We start from the raw sequence: 20598 nt of genomic DNA, 5'->3' as shown, positions 1-20598 counted from the left end.
ATAACATCCAATTACCATTTTTTGCACTAATGTAACCATTTCCCAAATGTCAGCAATGTCATAGCCACTTTGTTCCAAGTGCTCATCAAGTGTCTCCCCTAGTTGAGGGAAAGATCAAGATAAGTCCAAGATAATGAACAACTTGCCTGATTCCAAGGTTCAAGGTTTGTCTTTTTGTTCACTTTTTCTAGGTCACTTTTCTCCTGGAAAGTTGTCATTGATCTTTAGGTTTGTCTGACTAGTATGCATACTCAATTGGGCTTCCAAATCCATTGCAGTTCTCAAAACCAACCTAGCTAGTGAGACCTTTTAGCTGATTTGATTTCAAAGGCTGCTCCAAGGTTTAGCCAACTTCCACTCTTCCTAACATGGTTGAAGGTATTGTCACAAATATCGCGTATTAATCGAAAAAAAACATGATAAATGCGCCAAAAGTCAGCTGAATAAAATGGCATTAAGACACTTTTTTAAATGCTAGAATATAAAAAACGTGAAAAAATGGGTATAATACGTGCTTTTTATTAATTTTTCATTTATTTTATTTTTATATAATTTTCAAAATTTTTTAAAATTTTTTAAAATTAGCCAAGATTTTCTCGAGATTTTTTCTGAGATATACAACTTTGTTGTATTATAACTGAGAAAGTCCTCTCCATATAATACTCGTAAATAGTATATGTGACGATGGCTGGAGGTTAGTATGTGAAGGTAGAAGAGTGCTCCCCCCACATTCAATGACCATCATATGACCTTTCTAATGTCAGAATTTAAGTGCGCAAAGTTGACTTGTCTTCTTCAAAATCTCTCTTTTATTTGAAAGTTTCTGCATTGATTAAGTGATCTAGGAAAATCCTTAGCCAAAGCTAGTTGTTGTTTTTGCCTTACAATCCAGCTCATCAACTTATTTGACATTGAAGGCTTATCTGGATCGACCCCATGCCACAAGTCATGATGCAATTTCTACATATGCATCCACTAGGGAATTAGCCTTAAGTGATTGTTACAAAAAATGTGTACAAGTTTTATACGGCAACGAATTTCTCGGGTATAATACGGCAAAGTTGTATATCTTGGGAAAATCTCGGCAAATTTTTAAAAAATTTAAAACATTTAATAAATCCTGAAAATTATAAAAAAATAAAAAAAATCATAAGAATTACGGAAAAAATGTGAAAAAACGTGTATAATACGCATTTTTTTCACGTTTTTTTCTTCTGGCATTCTTTTTTAAAAGATGCGTTTTTTCCATGTTTTATACACCTGACTGTTTTGGCGTATTATATGTGTTTTTTTCCAATAGGATGAGTTTTTTTGTGATAATGGCCTTAACTAACACACAACACATTGTACAAACCTCACACTAGTGTGAGAAGCTTGTTCTTGGTCCATGTGTGGCTATGGGTCTGTTGCCTTTAACTATGCTCTCCAAACATTTCAGAGTTTTAAACAGCAAGGTTTTTCTCGGGTATAATACGGTGAGCTTGAAAAAAAGGAAAATATGGTAAATTTTTAAAAATTTAAAAAAACTAAAAATGGGGGTTAAATAAAATAAGCGAGAAAATAATAACACAAACATCAAAAGATAAGTAGATTTGCAACAAATAAAAAATAGAAAATGGAAAAAAATCTGTTTGACATTAAAAAAATGAAAAATGAAAAAAGTGAAAAAAAATAAAAAAATGCTTTTGTTGTTTTTAACATTTTATTAAAAAAACGTGTTTTTTTAAGTTTTAAATGGAAATTTATTTTATCAAATTTTTTCGCATTTTTTATTACTATACTTTAAACCCAAGCTGCCTCATCTTTGTGTCACAGTTATGCATGTTTTGAATGCAAAACTTTTTACTTGAATTTAGCTTCCTTAGCTTCGATTGCACCCACAAGCATGTTGCACAATGCATATCTAGCTAAGCAAATGATCGGTACGACCATACGAATTTGTTGGTTTGTCCCAAGCATTAGTCTGCAACACTCGTATTCTTTAACATAATTAATTTGAAATGCTTTATTAAATAATTTAGCTCTCTCTCCCGTTCTCTATGTTTGTGCATGTGTGGGTGATACAACAAGTATCTAATTGTGCTTCTAATGCAACATAACTGGAAAAGTGGAAAGTATATTTTGAATGCTATGGATGTATTTAACCTGTAATTATTTGCTAATGAGAGAGAGAGGAAGGAATGTAAAAGATGATAAGGGATCAGGAGAGTTCGAAGCCCGTATTGCCTGAGCTCTATCGAAGGATCTAACTTTGTGATACTTCATGACTGAAAAAGGTGATCATCTAGGCCTTCGTCATGTGGCTTCTCACTATTCGAAGCTGGGAAGAAGACATTGCTATGTCATGCCATTGCCAATGGGCAAAGTTATGTGGGTAAAATGAAAAAATGGAAGCATCTATAATGTACATGTGGATAAAATTTATTGAAGCCATCTATTGTTTAGTCATTTGAGTTTTGAACAAATGAGTACATTTCCTTCCTTACTATGGTATCTTGCTTTTCTGAGGATTTCAGGTATGGCATAATTATGTGCTACAACGTGGGGGTTATGTTATATATTTTGTGTTGCAGCGATGGACAGTTTGTTTTATTCTCGGAACTTCTAAGAATATTGGATTGAAGTTATTAGTAATTAATACCTACCAAGAGGATATCCGTTTTGCTTTGCTTTGTTTTTCTAACACTGGTTCTATTTTCTTGGCATTGTATGCAGAAATTAAAACAAAACCTTGAGGAATTAGGAAAACAGGTTAAAATTCATGAAGATAGGCTGAAACTTCTTGAGGTTCAGATAAGCGAACTTGAACAAGAAGTGCAAGTCTTACAAGGTCTTGATAATTATTTTTACTGTCTCTGTTTCTTCATGCATATCTGTTTTTCTCATTCTCTTTCACTCTTAAAAAAGTATAGCATTCAGTTGTAGAATGGGTGTCATGGAAGAAAAAGTTCCTCCAATTTCAATGCCAAAGAAATATTTGAATAGATTAGACCTCCTTGATTTTAGATGGTTGTCTCAAGCTAGACTGTTTGTTTGATGATATTAGAAGATTCTGTCTTTTGAATGCTAAACTTTATTAAATGCTGATTGTTGTGTATCTGTAATTTGTGGATGCAAATTTGTAGCTTCAAGCGGAAGTCATGGTTATGATTTAAGTGATTACATCAAGTACACTAAGGAACATGTCATTAAACAAATTGAAGGGAAGAGTGATGCTGCGTCTTGTATTCTGCATAAGTTTTTGGATTCTTCAGAATCCCCGAATGATGTTATGAATAATGTTGTTGGTATTGTTTCTCTTCTTGGAACTGTTGATGATAAGAGATTAAGTCGGTAAGTTCTTTTTATTAATTGCCAATTTGCCAAGTTCCTTTGAAACCATGGGCAGCATCTTTGCTATACATGTAATGCTTTGCTTCTGAGTCTTGTTTCCATTTGTAGGATGTTGTCGGAGTATTTGGGAGAAAAGTACTTGAGGGCAATCGTTTGCAAATCATATGCAGCTGGAAGAGCGTTAGAGAGGTATTATTTAACAGAAAACATGGACTGGACCCTTGCCCTTAATAGAGAGGCAGCTTCTTGCAGTGGGACAATAGACAAGCGCTTCTTTGTAATATGTCTTGAAGATATAAGGTAGTGAAGGCAAAGCTTAATTGCATTTTCTTTTCCATTGTGTTGGGCTTACATGTTTTTCTACTCACCCCTTTGTGGACCTATGTATGAAGTAGGAGAAAATTGTGACTGAAAGCAGTCACAACAATAATTCCACAGAAAATGCATCGCAATACACAAGTGAAAGAAAGGCTAGAAGGGAACTAGCCGTTGGACTAGTTCCAACGGACTCCACCCAAACTAAAGATAAAAACAGAAATAAAGAAATACCAAACATAAAAATCTGAAAAAAATTACATGGCTCACCTATATATATATATATATAATCACATATGCTCTACTTACATATGAGTATAGATAAAATATATACATGTGTGCATAGATATAGTGTGTACATAAATATATTGTATTTACAAGACATTTTCTGACAGAACTGGTTGGAGAATCTTGCAACTTGCTGGACCTTTTAGCTGAAATCCTGTATGACTTTTTCCTATACTTGCAGAATGCAGGTGCATCCTAGTGTTTCTGGAATTACAATCACATGCTTGCCCAACATACATATTATTTCTGGTTTTGCCCTTCCCTTCAGTCATGCTGTTCTCAAACGGTAGTTGGAACCTGCCTAGCTGGATGTAATCACATACATGCAACTATTCCTAGCGATAGTGACAAATGCTGTGCTGTTTTGAAGTATCACATTTTGTGAAATACTCATGGTCGTTGTTCTCTTTCTATCTATTTCTGCTCAGCCAATTAGAGACTGAAGCTGAGCTAGCCATTGGCTGGCCTCAGCAAGAAAATTTCTAGCTTGTTGGTGCTTTCTTTTTTTGTAGGCTTATGAAAGCCGGGTTGTAATGATTTAATTAGTTCTCAGATCTGCTTTGTGAGTTATTGATTTTCAGTCATGTATTCTATAACCAATGAATCCTTTCTCTTTCTGTTGGAGAACTACTTTTGCTACAATTTTCTTTCTCATGAGTTTAGATGCTTCATTTATTAAAGTGTCATGTAAAAAATAATAATAATAATAATAATAATTGGAAACAATGTTGATTCGTAACTTAGTTACTTTTATGAATATTTGTTGTGATCATTTTGTGTTTTGCTGCAGCCCCTATTCTGGCATCATTGTGGGCAGTAAAAGAAATCTGAGTTTTCCAAACCCAAAGCTGCCAACTGGTGAAATCCCATCCGGTTTCTTGGGTTTTGCAGTTAACATGATCAACATTGACACCAATCACTTGTCTTCAGTAACTTCTTCTGGTCTCGGTCTTCGTGAAACTTTATTCTATACACTTTTTGGTGAACTTCAGGTTTATAAAACAAGAGTTGAAATGGAAAAGGCTGTTTCAATTCTAAAGGCTGATGCAATCTCCCTTGATGGTGGCGTTGTGAGCAGGAAGGGCATCCTTCCTCTTGGGCATTGGTAAGCATTTTTTTTTTCTGTTGCATTCGGTTGTGCCAACTCATTGATGTTTATGAGCTAAAACCAAAGTTTTGGCATATGCCCTTGTATTGTGTACTGAAAACTTGTGCATTGCATGTTTGCTACACGTTGACTGTGCTTATCTGTCTTATCGTTCATGTACATTATATATTCAACTCTAAAGGAAGCTTTTCTTGAAAAATGGTACTGCTTGTTGTCGGATATTGATCTCACTCTTAGGCTTGGTTTGGCTTGCAATAAGTTTGTGCACTATTAACTGGAGGGATTTGCAGTTGGTTGACAATTCCAAACAAGGCCCTTTTTGTCCGTTGAGCTATTTTACTGGCCCTATCCCTAAAATGAGACTTTGATGTGTCATGACTCGTACTTCCTTGGAGAATGTCCACATTCACTTGTCCATGTGAACTATGTTTAGGGGGAACATTGAGTTTCCCCAAGCTAATGACCACGTTTTTTCTTTATATGCCGTTTTGCCTCTTATTCTGTTTTAGGTGGATTTGATATTTCCAAAGTAATTGGCTCTAAGTTAAAAGCTTTGGTTTTCTAGGGAGCCGGACATACTTTTTCCTGTTGTGCCTTCCGAGATTGAGGCTGTCCACATGCAACTTGTGGAATGTGGGGTAAGAATAATGGAGGCTGAAGCCCACTTAAAGTGGATCAATGAAGAATATCTCAAGGAAGATGAGGTACACAAAACTTTGCTGCAGAAATTCAGAAAGAAGAAGGACAAGCTGCAGGCATTTTATGAGGGAAACGGTGTCTTCCTTGATTCGTTTCCTTTGGGCCTTCCATTCAAATAAATGATCGCATTAGGAAGCTGCCTGCCTAGTTTTTTTGTATTTATGTATATTTTGTTCATATAATAACAGTTCTGTCGTTTTATTGGCTTTTAGAATGTTACGGAGGTTTTTGGTTGCACTCAAACTGGTCATCATGCTGTAAATAATGCAATTTTTGGCTTCTATAAATGAAAATAACTAATGAGCAGTCTCTTGCCAAATCCAGTGGATCTGTTCTCATCCTTCGGGTGCTTTAATTCTTGGAAGTTGGAACTTTGCTCATCCTCGTAAGCAGCAACTTTTGGTTTGGTTTCATAGAACCCCATGATTTGGTATCTCTTCTATTTTTTTAGGATGGAAAACATGCAATATATGTTGCTTCCGAACCTTTAATTGGTTGCGGAGATCGTGGCTGAGATCTGTTATAAGCATCAAAATGAACCAGGCTGTGCCAACTTGAGACACATGTTCAAGGTCCACTTGAACATTTGGGGCTCTCTCTCTCTCTCTCTCTCTCTCTCTCTCACATATTAATTCTAGATGCCTACTTCTCTTAATACAAGGGAAGCCACTGGGTTTTTGTTTCAATAGTAAAGTCTCTAGCTAGCTTCAAAGGGCATTGGGTAACAGGTCAGGCTAGGGGCATGTAAGAAATGTCTTTTAGTTTGATTTTCATAGGTCTATAGTTCTGTGTCTTAAGGTGGTGTGATAGGGTAGATTGTACACAGTTGCCATTGCTGAGATCGACACAGCTGAAGACCTCGGAGGTAGAGGGAATGGGGGTCTTTCAAGCTCATAAGTGTGAACGTTCACCTACAAAGTTTATAGTTTGATGTGTATTAAATGTTAAACGTTGACTATGTTCAAATTATCGACTTTAAGATTGCTGACCCAGCAAGTCTTAGTGAATAGCTTTTCATGCTAAATAATATTGAAGATTTTAACCCACTGTTAAAAATTATTGGTGTAAATATGAATTCACTTAGCAGGAAATAAGTTGGCTTCATCAAGTGCTCCCTTTAATCAAACTTGCAGTCATTTGTGAGGTCTGCAACATAAGCGCTTGCAAGAAGAGGGAAAAAACCAACGATGTCAAACCTGCCATGCTTCTATAGCAAATTGGCATTTTGAGGAAGTGTAGCAATTTTGGCTTTTTTGCATGAAGGGTGACTGATATGATTCTTTTGCTTCACAAACGTTCGAGCTGTCTGCCTGATTCAGGGATTGAAAGATATTTAAGTTGATGTGGTTGCTCGATTCAAAAACCGAATTTGATAACGTTAGTACTTGATATAATTACCTACTGGACATACATTGGCTGACTGCTATGGACGAAAATGCAATATTATTTGTGAATTTCCAAAAATATCCTTGGTTTATGCAAACAGTTTCTTAGAAACTGAAAGTTCGGAAGGGCAAGCAGAGGCAGATGTAAGTGTCAGATGCATGGGGCATGCGCCCCACTGAACTCATTCTAAAACCTTGTTTTTAATGATTGGATCTGAATAGATTTAGGTTTAACCATATATGTTTTTAATGATTGGATCTGAATAGATTTAGGTTTAACCATATAGATCATCCCCACGAGACTTGGGTCACTACCCCAAGGCCAATTGAGAATTTCATATATTTAATGCTCCATAAACAAAAATCTCCGGCTCCGGCAGTGATGGCAACTCGTGTCCAAATTTCATGAAATATATACACCATTACGTTAGAAAGCTCTTCTTATGGCACACCATAACTCACCGGTGCACATTATTTTTTTACCATTGTTGATGACTATTCACAATGCAGATAGATTTATTTGGTGAGTTATGGTGTGACATAATAAGAAGAGCCTTCTAACGTAATGGTGTATATATTTCATGAAATTTGGACACGAGTTGCCATCACTGCCGGAGCCGGAGATTTTTGTTTATGGAGCATTAAATATATGAAATTCTCAATTGGCCTTGGGGTAGTGGGGATGATCTATATGGTTAAACCTAAATCTATTCGGATCCAATCATTAAAAACAAGGTTTTATAATGAGTTCAGTGGGGCGCATGCCCCATGCATCTCACACTTACATCTGCCTCTGCTTGCCCTTCCCAACTTCCAGTTTCTAAGAAACTGTTTGCATAAACCAAGGGTATTTTTGGAAATTCACAAATAATATTGCATTTTCGTCCATAGCAGTCAGCCAATGTATGCCCAGCAGGTATTATATCAAGTACTAACTTTATCAAATTCAGCAGACCCAGTTTATTGAAAAACTGCTGCCTGAGCGTGAGAAAATTCGCCCAACCACATCGGTACCTGTAGATTTGACGCTGATTTTAGATGCTTGGATCTTAAAACAATGCTGTTTCGTGCATTCCCTTGGGGCCCGTTTGATGGGCGGGTGAAATCCATCGAGGGAGGAGAAATTTGTATGGGCAGGTGAAATTTCACCCGTCCAATTGAAATCCCGTCAAACGGGGTGGAATTCCACCCGTTTAACCCAAAAGGGAGCGGGTGGAATTCCACCCGCTCGTTGTTTCGGGCGCTCGACCTTCCTCCTCAGCGCACGACCTGCTTCGGCAGCTCACATCGCACCGCAGCTCCTCCTCCCTCGAGCCTTCTCACATCGCACCAGAGTGGAAGGAGGTCGCATCATCGCCGTTGCCTCTTCGCTCCACCGCTGGTAGGCTTTTTCCCTTTCTCCTTCTCTGATTCCCTCTCTTTCTCCCTTTCTCTGATGCCCTAAGTTGTCGCTTCTTCCCCTCTGCCACAGAGACCGTCGCCTCTGCGCCGTCACGTCTCCGCTCCACCGCCGGTACGCTTTCTCCCTTTCTCTCTCTGATGCCTTCCCTTTTCCCCTTTCTCTAATAACCTAAGTTGTCGCTCATTTCCCTATGCCACAGGGACAGTCTGCCACTGTAGTTGAGGTGCATAGGCGTCTGATTTGGGCGTTTGATGCCCTAAGTTGTGGCTCATTTTCTGTCTTTTGATTTTTTTAGCTCCTGCTGCTTATCAGTGTAGAAATACTAAATTCACTGTTTTTTTATTTCGGACATCATCCTTGACATCTTTCCCTGTTGACTCTTGCGGCCTCCCATCATCAGAGCTTCGACTCCTGCTTCATTAAACGCTTGTTCATTTTGGCTTATAATGTTGAACATGCATATGTTTAAAATGGATGATATATGCATCATGATGACTTGAAATGTGTGAGAGAGAGAGAGGGAGGGACACTTCATGTATGTTGGAAGCATGGTATGCACAGTAACAGATGCTCGGTACATCTCGATCCTGTTCTTCTGCAACTGGCTTGCAGGAGCTAAAAGGGAAGCATGTAGACTGCCCCTCTCCAACCTACAGTCCAAAGCTACTCACTGCACAATCTAAGTTACGCATAAGATGGAGCTCTGGAGCTCTCATTCAGCACTCGTACATTACCATTTTTAATCTTGAACCATGACCTGCACATGAACTGTAAGACCCTGTTGCTTGCACATCAACCAACAGATGCAGACTTATCTGGACAGGCGAATGTTAACATATGTTGCTTACATATTTTAGTTTTTGTGTCAAAAGTTTAATTTCTTTTGTCTGCAGTTTGAACTGGGCTTCTGCCATTTCTTTTTTCTTCTATTATTTTCTTTTTAAATTTAACATTTTTCAGGTTAAATTTTTTATCATGTTAAATTCTTTATGTTCATCAAACATGGTTAAATTTACCACGTTAAATTTTATCCGACAATCAAACAGGGTCTCGTATTGAAAGAAGGTGAAATTTCATCGACTAAATTTTTCTAAAAAAATTTACCATGGTAAACTTACCAAGTTAAATTTCACCCCCGACCAAACGGTCCTTGGTAATGTGGAGAAATCTCGAAGACACGGGCAATCTCTATTTGTTCAATTCCCGTAGACGCCGAGGGGTCTGGAGGATGAGATAGGCGAAGCAGCGAGGCCCCACCTGTTGGGGTCATGGCCGGTGCCAGGCAGCAAAAGCTCGTGGTTCACCTCTGGTAGGAGATTTTAGGGGTAGTTCCTTTTAAATGTAAACGTATGAGTGGTCAGGCGAAGGTGATCGCGAGCGGCGGCGACCGCATCATGTAAGAAAATAGTAGCCAACATCAATGGCAACGACGGCAAACAAACAGAGGGTCCTCCAGTGGCTTTCATGATCTCTCTCTCTCTCTCTCTCTCTCTCTCTCTCTCTCTCTAAATGGCTATCGAGGGTTTTCAGTCTCTATCTGCAACTCTTGACGATCATTAAGGGTTTATTAGACCTTGTCAAAACCGTTTGAGGGTTTCTCCCTCTCTCTGAAGTCTGAAACTCTCGACATTCGTTGAGGATTACTTGTTCTGCTCTATACAAACCCTCAATTCCCTTACTCCGAGACCCTTAATGGGTGTATATGGGGTTCTCTCTCTTTCTCGGCAATGGCTGATGCCCGCCAGCTATTGCTTCTTTCCGCCATGATTTCTTGTGCAAATCTAAAACCTGAATACCAAAACCATGGTTTTGGACTTCAAAAGTTTGTTAAAACCCTTAATTTATTAGTCGATCTGGCCCTTGGATCTTAAATCTAGGGCTATCGAAAGCACCCTAGAGAAAACCGTAGCAAGCTTCTTTAGCAACACCCTTTTCCCTTTGAGAGCATTATCGGTTGTTTCCAGTGAGTCCATTCGAGATGCCTAAAAAATAAGGACGGCTTGCTAATTACTCCTGTCTCTGGTTCTAACTTCCGTCAATGGTTTCCTCCAACATGGAGCCACTTACATTGATAGCCTCTTACGGCAAAGCCAGTTTGCGGAAGTTGCTCACGACAGCTCATCCTTGAAAGCTAAGTCCCACTCCCTCAACCACCTCCATGTAGCAACCACCTAGTTTTTGCTCCCTGTCATGCGTGGAACTGCCACTTCCCTTGGGCCTTGATAAAGCATTTTTACCAATTTCTCATGGAGTTCTACTTTCACCATCTTTTTCAACACTCCCCTTCTTTCATAGACTCCAAGCTACAACCTAAAGCCCTTCTAATAGTGTTATCTTGAATTGATACGCTTGACTATTTTCTCCACATCTCCATAAATGAAGGCTACAACACTCTTTTCCTGGCAAAAGGTTTCATCACTTTGATCCAAGCAACTTGTGATATAGAACACTGCAGGAAGATACGTGTATTAGTTTCTTCACTGTTGGAACCCATTTCACACCTGCTCGGGAGGGAGATCACCCATTGTTTAACCGATCATGTGTGGCAAGGAAAGCTTGGGAAGCAAAATATAGAGTGGAAGGAGTTCTAGGAAAGCTCCCTTTAAACAAGATCACTGGTAAAAAGGCCAAGGGCTTTTGAGGACAAATAGCCTCTCTCATGAGAGACATGCTGCTAAACTCCCTACATTTGTTTTTGCTACAGATGGTCAGACTTGAAAGCCACCATCCTGATCTCAGCAAGAGATCCCATCCTACCTACAGGGAAGGAGCTAGTTTTTGGGTCTCTCTGTATATCGAGCCAAGAGTTTGGCCTTCTAGAGTCAGAGGCCCAATTTCTTTTGAGGACTGCTTTTACGATCACACTTCAGAATAGAGCGTATACCAAGTTTGGTCTGTGCTGCTGAGCTGATGCTATTAAGACCATTGATAGTGTGCTCTACTTAATACTGTAGAATCAGCCTTGGAGTCCATCTCTTTTTATATCCCTTGGCAAGAACTAATCAGGAAAGCTTTGGTATTTCTTGTCTTTATGCCCCAATCTCGGAATTCTCCTGTTGGAATCCAAAAATGTATTACTCTTGGCTGCTACTTTAAGTAGTATCTGTCCTGCTCATGCCTTGTCCTTCGGCAAGTGAATATGCTGGGACCCCCTCTAGTTGAACGATCCATATATATATATGAGGAGATCCCCAGTGGGGTTGCAGTGAAAGATTAAAGGTATTGAAAATACTTTCATTTGCAGATATGATATCTCGATCTTGTCTCAATTTTATCCGGCATTTTTATAAAATTAACGGTTGGTTCTTCTGTCTTGTAGAGTATCATCCTCTCAGTAAGTACAACTCAATGTCAAGCCATCGGCTTCCGCCAACTTAATTATAGAGCACCTTCTTGATAAGTATGTGTTGTAGTCTGCTCCAACATCATGTTAACTCTCTATCTTATGCCTCATGCTTTCACGAACTATCACTAAAATATAGCTACATTTTTTTACCATTTCAACTACTTCATGCACAAGGTAGATATTGTCTTGAAAGCTATGACCCTTGAGGAATGCACCTTGGTATAGAGTTGATGATCTCCGCTAAGACTTTGGTGATAATTTCAAACAAGTTACATTCAGCCACAAGTCAAAATCTTTGACGTTGTTGCTCCCTCTTTCCATGGAATGAAGACTAAGAATAATTTGTTAGTTCCCTGCAGCATTTTCTTATTTTCAAAGACTCCTTTGTCGGATTAGTAATATCACTTATTAATAATGTTCCACCATTCTTGAAGGAAAATCCCATCATTCTTGAAAGGAAGTCCCAGCAAATCCATTCAGAACCAGGCATTTTTGGCATTGGGTCCATTTAATTAGACAGAGCAGTTTTCAACTTCTCTTTCCAAATCCTCCTGCAGCAGAAATATACTCTCCTCTTTTTTCACTCGAGGCTCCTCCATTCCATGTAAGCGAACTCTATTTATCGACTGCAAAGCTCGAGAGAAAGGTGAAGGGAGAACTCATTATATCCCGATGAATGTCCTCTTTCCTCTCATTATGCACCTGCTTTCCTATGTCACCTGGGTCTGGGTGCTCCTAAAGCGCCGCCGCACCCACATCAGGTGCTGGTGCTTCTTCTACATGGCACGTCCCTTACGGTCAACCGAAATCTGATTATGTTAGACACACGCCTCACTAAACTAGCTCTAGTGCAAATGGTTCATAATAACTAAAATATAGATATAGATAAATATGACTGTTAAACAGTTAATTAACTATACAATAGCTTTTATATATATATATATATATATATATATATCCTCACCACACGTGCGCCTAATATTTTTTTTTTTTTTTTTTGAAAATTGCTGCATCTGCATCCATGCTAGCTCGAGCACCCGCACCCCACTCATTTGTTAGAAACTAAATACATTTGACATATATTATGAGAACTTGGAGTCTTGTCTCCTTCACAAATAAGGAGAACTCCTTGATTTCCTCAAGAAGTGCATGTTCTTCAAATTTCCTTCTGGTCCTTTTGTCAATGCAATTTTAAAGGTACTGGTTCATGGGCTTAACCCAACTCTGCTGACTTTAGTACTTAATTAATTTAACTTTGGATATAAGCGGAGCAGATGGGAGCATTTTTCAACCTGCCGTAAGTGCTCCACCATCTTGAACCCAAGAAACTTGAGCCAAAATTTGTAAAAGCAAAAAGGAGCTTGAAATTTACAAATTATCTAAGAGCAACAGTGCACACCGTAATGCCATTATGATAAGACAGATTCTGAATGTCAATGCCAATACACAGAACCATATTTGGACGAACGGGAGAGCGTGGGAAAGCAGGAAATGTTTTAAATATTTACTAATTAATTTTCAAATAAAAAATCGAAAACGAGCATGATACAAGCCAACGTATCTGCCTCAAGTGATATATATGGCGCCGAAACCGATGCAGATACAACTAAATGAAACCGTTGATTGTCTTAATACTTCGAACCTGTCAGAGTAGCTAGGAAACATTCAGACTCGACTCCAAGAATCAACAACCTTTTGAAGTTTTTTCCTCTATCAGACTTGATTCCTACCCATTTTGTATTGTTTTTAGCTGTCTCCATTCAAACGCTGTGCATCCGTGGATTAAGGTTGTGATCCGAAGTGCTCTTCTCTATATCAATTGGTAGAAGCGACTCTTAAATATCAGTGTTGAGGATGCATTAGGAATTTTATACCTAAGAGATCCAGGGACGCTTAGCAGGAGTTGACTGGAACTCCAACACCAAACCATGTCAGATTTTCTATGAGAATCAAAACCGGATCTGTGAAACGAGATATGCACAACTTTCACTAAGGTTACTCTTAAATCCAAATCTGTTTGAATATGAAATATTCAGTTTGGATCTTAGTTTTCATGCATTTTCAATGCTACCCATTACAGTTTTTACCTTGACAAGTACGGTGACGATGGGCTTTGCTAATGGCAAAACAACAACAACAACAATAAACCAAATCTGAAACTAATCTGTTTCATACACTAGAAAATAATATTCTTATGCATTTTTACATTAAAAATATAAGATTTTGATTGGAATTCTGGTCGGACCAGCGGTTGGTGTAAAAATTCGTGTGATATCCAAGCCATGTAGATATAGCATGTAATTTCATAAACAATAATAAAGTAAAGAAAGAATGATTTTTTTTTTTGTAATGATACAAACAATATGGATTCTATATATGAGACACCCAGCAAATCATTGAACTGAACAAAGAAAGGCCCTGTATATCTGACCCTACCACTTAGTCGGATCTGTTCTCTTCATATCAAATCCGAAGCCTATCGGATTCAGCAAGGTATGAATCGGGTCATACCCGACTCGCCACCGGACGCAAACTAAATGTTCGTCACCTGTCAGAAACTGCAGAGTCCAAGAGCCCATTTGGCATCAAATTTGATGACACTTTCCATCACTGCTGTACTGCAGCGTAGCAGTCAAACTCTTCCCCTTCGTTCATTTCTCTTTTTTACCCGCTTCTTCTAAACTTCTTGGAGGCCATGGCCCAGCTAGGCCCATAACTTGCTTGTTGTGCTTTGGGCGGTTTGCTCTCCGTTGCTCTCATGTGGGGCTCGTCGAATTCCCCAATGTTTCGGCAGAGTCAGGTGATTTCTTAATCACCCACCTCGAACAATGTTCTTAGTTTTCGTGATTTTGGTGGAAAACTTCAGTTAGGGATGGTTAGTTTTCGTGGTCGTGAATTTTAGAGGTAAATACGATCAAATGTCGCTCCCCAGTTGGTTTCTGTTTGGTTTTTCCTTGGGTTAATACTAGGGTTCTGGTTTTTCCCATGTGTAACGGGTTATGTTGGGATTGAAGGTTTCCCGTTGCCACCCTTGGATGATTTTCTGATTTTTGGCCGTGTTTGCTGTAATGGGTTATCTTGGGATTGAAGGTTTCTGCAGTTGGTTGTGTTCATCGTCGGAATTTTGTCAATGTCAGTTGTGCTCTGCTGTTGGGGAGTTGGTTGTGACATTGCTACATTTTACTTGGAAATGGCAGCCATTGCTGATGAAGTGCGGAAAGAATATTTCCGGATATGTTGCAAACTTCCTGCATTGCCCGTTGCAGTGCTTTCTCTTCTTTGTAATTTGAACTTTCTTTCTGAATGCAATATCCATGTGCTGTTGTACTCACCAATTCACCTTATGGAAAACACTGTCGATATAGTATTTCTGCTCCTACTTCCTTGCTTATGTTCAATGTGTCTTCTTCATACCAAGCTACCAGTCTGTTACGATCATCATCTAATGGATAGTGGATAAGGAACTCCACGATCATCTTATGCATAGTGGGTACATCGAAGTTAATTTTTTTCTTTTATTTGCACAAATCTACCTCGATTGTCGTGTATTTTACTCTTTGCTTACTTTTGCATGATCAAGTTCAAGCATCACTTGCATTGATGCAAAACGGACTCCGTAAAGATTGGGAAGCCTTAATCACCTTCAAGTTACATGTTTTTTTTTTCGGGTCTACTGTTTTCGACAAGAATTTTCCAGCTCGATTGTATTACATGCCATTTAAAATTAGAGGAAGGATCTACCATGTTTTCCGTAACTTAGCTGACAAAGTTTCTTGTTGGAATTTTCTCAGTAGACGAAGACACTGGACGGGCCTAGGTGCTGGCCCTTCAAAAAGGCCTAGGCGGCACCTAGGTAAGCACCTGGGTTATAGGCAGGCTAAAAATAATTTATGAAGGGAAAAAAACCGAGGATGGAGAAGAGGGAGAAGGAAATGGAGAAGAAAAAAACAATTACAGAAAAGGGGAAGGCAGAAGAATATGAATGAGAAATTGTAAAACTAGAATAATAATAATAATAATAATAATAATAATAATAATAATAATAATAAGAAGAAGAAGAAGAGGAAGAAATAGGAGAAAAACAAAGTAAAAACCTTTTTTTAAAAAAATGAGGAAAAAAACTTAGGTATCTAGGTGGCGCAGCCTAGTCAAGAGGGTGGATGCCTAAAGCATAGGCCGCTTTTGACTACTAAGACCACAAGTTTTGGTTACTATTGCCATGATACCTCTGACTCCAAGCTTGTTAATGTCCATTTGATTTTTTAACTAATTCTTGAAGTGTAATGTTGTAAAATTTTAAAGGAAATTTGTTAAGGTTGATGTTGCTTTTTTTGGTGGTTGAGATTTTTCATCAATTTCTTTGTCTAGGAGAGGAGGAAGAGGAAGATAAACTGTTATGTGTGAATGCTTCCATTGTTATTATAAAGATATGTTTGTGGCTTTTTATGTCAACTTTCAAGTTTCAACTTTAAATAAATAGTGCATTAAAATCAGTTTGTTGGTGCTGTTCAGAGTCAAGCCCCTCCTTCCTGTTCAACAGTGCTACATCCAGAATTGGCCATCGTGATATCTGATGGAGGAAATTTGGCTACAAATAAAACAAATGCTGTGCAAAATGAATGCAATATGGAGATGGTCCTAGGTCAAACTAAGGTATGCTTCAATGGAGCATGGGGCATCTGAGTTGGCTGTCTCCTTGCTGGATTACTTTATATTCACTCGGGACATATTGTAATATTTTCTTGATTTTATCCATGCATCTGAAAGCAAATAATATTATTTGGAAGGTGAGACCCATTCTCCTGAGTTTTTCTAACTTGCTTACTTGCAGAGGCTTGAAGAAGATCTACAAAAGCTGGGATACAAAATCAAACATCATGAGGAAAAAATAGAACATTTGAAGATTCAGTCTTATAACTTAGACAACTCAATCAAAGACATCAAAGGTTCTTATGTTTGTTTTAATTTGCAAGGATCACACAGGTTGATAAATCTGAACAGCACCATTTTTCTTGAGTTAAGCATGAATTTGCATTAAACCTGCTGGTGATACTTATTCTAGTCCAATATTCCAGTCCCGGAGAAAAATCTAGGCATGCAAAGGTCATTTTTTGGTTAGCCAATGGAAAACATGGCAGATCATTTCCTTTTCTTGCTAGTAAACATGACAAGCTGAGCACAACCAAATTTGGAGTTTCCAAAATCTTTATTTCATCACCCTTTTCATCCCTTGCAAAGAAAAGTTGGCAGCATATTTGTTCTCCCATTAGTGATGCAGTTGCATACATTGAAAACTGTTTTAGAATGGGATCTCATTTAGTAGAAGAACAAGACAATCTTCACGTCATATCTGACGATTGATACCTCTATGGCTCTATTTTCATGTCGCATTTGTCTACAAAAGCATCAGATTATCTCATGCTCTTTAGGAAAAATGATACAGAAATATTCCAAACCTAAAACAAGATGATTTTTCAGCTGTAGTTACATGTAATACCGTCACTGAAACAGGTAACCTCCGATCGCATCGTTCATCAAAGAAAGCTGAAGCCCTTTGTCACAATGGTGAAAACAAGCAAGCTGAACAAGAAACTGTTGATCAGATATTACTGCAGGACAAAAGAGCCGCTGGTCTATTATGTCGGATAAAAGGCTTGCAAACAGCGGATTGCCTTTTGTTCAAAGATGTTCTTGGTATAGTTGCAACACTTGGAAAGGCACCAGATGATAACCTTAGCAGGTTATTTGTGTAAAAGTTCTCTTTGCTTGATCTTTTCTTTAACTTGACAATAGATGTTGTCGGTGTACTTCTTCACACATTTTTGTGTTATTTGGTTAATTACAAATACCTGATGAGGCAGAGTTTGATTACTAAAAGCAGAGAAGATACGCTTGGCATTTTTTAATAGTTAGCATGTCATGACAACTTTCTCCAGGCTTTTTTCAGAGTACCTCGGATTGGAGAAGATGTTGGCAATTGTGTGCAAGACGTATGAAGGCATAAAAGCTCTTGAAAAGTATGATGGTGAGGGCAAGATAGACTTAAGATCTGGCCTACATGGACTTGGGACAAGTATCAGAAGACCTATCAGTGGAAGATTCCTGGCAATTTGCCTTGAAGATCTAAGGCAAGATCCTTAAACAAATTGCTGTTTTTTAGCAGGAGCATTAGAGGTGCAGGATTCCTGTTTTCTAGACTAACATCTTCATTCACTGGATTGGGTGGATCAGCATATTGTATGATGTGATAATTTATATTGTATGGAAGGAATTTCATCTTGATAATGGATTGAAAATACTGAGTGAGTTTCCATCTTCTTGTATGAGAACAGGCCTTATGTAGGAAAACATGTGAAGGAGGATCCACAGAAAAGGCTTGATTTGTTGAAGCCTAGACTTCCAACTGGGGAATACCCACCTGGCTTTCTTGGCTTTGCAGTGAATATGATTACTGTGGACGTTATGCATTTGAAATATGTTACGTCATCTGGCCATGGGTTGAGAGAAACATTGTTTTATGCCCTTTTCTCCCGTTTGCAAGTGTATAGGACCAGAGCCGATATGGAACTTGCTATTCCATACATAAGTGACGGTGCCCTCTCCTTGGATGGTGGAATGATTAAAAGCTGTGGTGTGTTTAAGCTTGGCCGGAGGTAATAAAACCATATTCAATTGTCTGTTTATATATGCTCTGTAATATTTTTTTCTTGAAAATGCCAATATAACCAATGCATGTTATTTTAATCTTGAGGAGATCTCCTTTTGGCACTCATATGTCTAATTGTCTTCCACAATTGTCTTTAAAACTTTTTGTGGTGTTGTCTTTTTGCCGTTTCGTGAGCCATATGCTCTGAAAGCAAGATTCCATTTCCTTTTTTTAATTTTGGGTCCAAGTATATGCGTGTTTGTAAATCCTTTGTTTATGCAAAACTTGCTTGCTTCAGGAATACTCACTCATCTGTTTTCTAATCATTTCTCTTCTTTCTTATTCTAGGGAAGACATCGATGTGAGGTTTCCTGTGAGTTTGAATGCTTCGTCAACGACACTGAGCATACTTGAATCCGAGGAACAACTTAAGCAGTTGATCTGGAACAGAGAGCGGATAGATGAGGACATTGGAAGGGAGAAGTTTGTTTTGGATAATGTCAGAACAATGTATAACAAGAAAAGAGGGGAACTTGTGAATTTTCTAGCTCAGAGTGCTCCATTGGCAGACAAGGTAATCTATTGCATATGTCCCTGCAGAAAATGGTGGCTCATTCTTAGCAAGGTTCATAATATAGACATTGTTTCCGTATATAAGTTGCCTTAGTTTCCTGTGTTGAAAATCTTTGCTCTCCTAAAAGCTATGCTCCACTAGCTGTGATTATTTCTGAAGGTTGCTTCACATCATAAAGACTTCCGTTATTCCTTTATTTTCTTCACCTTCTTTTTAGCTTCTCTAGCATACCAAATTATTAGAACTTGAGTAGCGTTTTCAGTCACTTGACAAAAACTAATAATTCAGGTTCTCGTTTCAATGTACACTTCTGGTCTCAATTTTACCGTTTCATTTCTCTCTGTCTCTTTGTTTTCTTTTTGTTTCCACATGTCAGGCTCTTCTTGGGCAGGAGAGAAACGGAATCAGATAATCGAAGGATTGCATTGATCTGTGCTAATTTGAGCAGGAACTATGTTGGCCACCATGGAGTTCTACCGTCCTTATCTCCAGTTTCTTATTTGCTTTCACCTATAGCATCGGTTGATTCTGCAGGGAGAGGAACGGAATGAGATAATCAAAGGATGTATGCTAGCTGCACTTGCTTGAACGGGAATGGTGTTAGCCGCGCTTTGTATTGTACTCTGTTTCTTCCTCCTAGCATGATGCCACTAACAGGAGAACCATTGTCATAGAAAGTTAGAGTTGATTGGAGAACGGCGGATCAAACCAGGTTGCTGAAGAGGCTGGCAACAGTGATATCGTGAAGGCTCTTGAAGGGTCTCTGTTCTCCCTACCAAATTTACTGGAATGTAAATTAGGTCCTGATTTTTGTACATTTTGAACAGCACTAGTTCAATGCAGCATCCCTCTGGAATATGTGATTCGATTGCTGTTCTCAATTGTTATCCACTGCGATCTTGTCCATCGCGCATGCACACAAGCTCAGGCATCATACTCTGAACGACTGACCTTGTTCTATGTGGGGAAAAAAAAAAGGTCTAGTCATGATTTATTGTTATATAGAGTAATCTCGAGCGACATCCGAGTGAATGGGCAAGAACGGTTTAATTTCACACAAATACATAGATGGCAGCTTTGGTTTGTTAAAATGTTTTTGTTGGTAAAAATTCGCACGCTGCTGATATGATTTAAGTGGATTTAATATATAATTTGATTTTCATGGAGAACTGTTCTTGCATGTGTCAAAGCTAGAGGTTAGCTCATGGGATCAGAGAGAACATGTAGGGTTTTCCATCTTCTTGGACATATTTCCTTGCAAAAGCCAATGCAGGGTGTAACCCATGTGGTCAGAGAACTTGTAGAGCTTAACCTCTTTTCCGTGGAAGCTGAAGACTAGAAGTTTCTCCTCAGTTATCCTAGAGCAAGAAAAGGAAAAGATTTGAGTGTCCACAAATAAGTTGGTTTAAATCAAATTGATAGAAAAGTTGATGCACTAGGTGAATCAATTCGATTGCTATTATCTTTTTAGTACCATTTTGCAGCTTTTACTGCCCTGCCTT

The 20598-nt window shown here is 38.5% G+C and overlaps 2 protein-coding genes and 1 long non-coding RNA gene across 6 annotated transcripts in view; all 3 read left to right on the top strand.

Moving 5' to 3' along the window:
• LOC116260771 (structural maintenance of chromosomes flexible hinge domain-containing protein GMI1-like) overlaps positions 1-6043 on the top strand; it is a 73419-nt gene extending 67376 nt beyond the window's left edge. For 2 of the 3 annotated variants that reach the window (XM_031639248.1, XM_031639247.1), the window contains 5 exons: positions 2716-2830; positions 3126-3333; positions 3442-3633; positions 4727-5041; positions 5610-6043. In XM_031639248.1, the coding sequence (XP_031495108.1) occupies positions 2716-2830; positions 3126-3333; positions 3442-3633; positions 4727-5041; positions 5610-5862 (1083 nt within the window). In that variant the 3' untranslated portion in view covers positions 5863-6043. Of the gene's footprint in view, positions 1-2715; positions 2831-3125; positions 3334-3441; positions 3634-4726; positions 5042-5609 lie in introns of those variants that run through there. The other variant, XM_031639250.2, reaches the window with a different exon arrangement.
• A 2170-nt stretch (positions 6044-8213) lies between these two features.
• On the top strand, positions 8214-8884 carry LOC116260774 (uncharacterized). Its single transcript, XR_004174164.2, has 3 exons — positions 8214-8509; positions 8600-8641; positions 8730-8884. It is a non-coding gene; the product is annotated as an uncharacterized LOC116260774 (long non-coding RNA).
• A 5554-nt stretch (positions 8885-14438) lies between these two features.
• On the top strand, positions 14439-19977 carry LOC116260773 (protein DEFECTIVE IN MERISTEM SILENCING 3-like). 2 transcript variants are annotated; one of them, XM_031639251.2, is made up of 8 exons: positions 14439-14676; positions 16389-16529; positions 16708-16822; positions 17388-17616; positions 17813-18004; positions 18209-18529; positions 18871-19096; positions 19631-19977. In XM_031639251.2, exons 1-8 carry the CDS (start codon positions 14635-14637, stop codon positions 19682-19684), a joined length of 1320 nt encoding a protein of 439 aa, XP_031495111.1. In that variant the 5' UTR covers positions 14439-14634; the 3' UTR covers positions 19685-19977. The 2 variants fall into 2 exon arrangements, with proteins under 2 accessions (XP_031495111.1, XP_031495114.1); XM_031639254.2 differs by having other exon boundaries at positions 14440-14676; positions 19473-19977.
• The last annotated feature ends 621 nt before the right edge of the window (positions 19978-20598 follow it).

This window comes from Nymphaea colorata, chromosome 9, assembly GCF_008831285.2.
Source record: "Nymphaea colorata isolate Beijing-Zhang1983 chromosome 9, ASM883128v2, whole genome shotgun sequence".
In the NCBI taxonomy this organism is placed as follows: Eukaryota; Viridiplantae; Streptophyta; class Magnoliopsida; order Nymphaeales; family Nymphaeaceae; genus Nymphaea; species Nymphaea colorata.
This window is presented reverse-complemented; position numbering and strand designations above follow the sequence as displayed.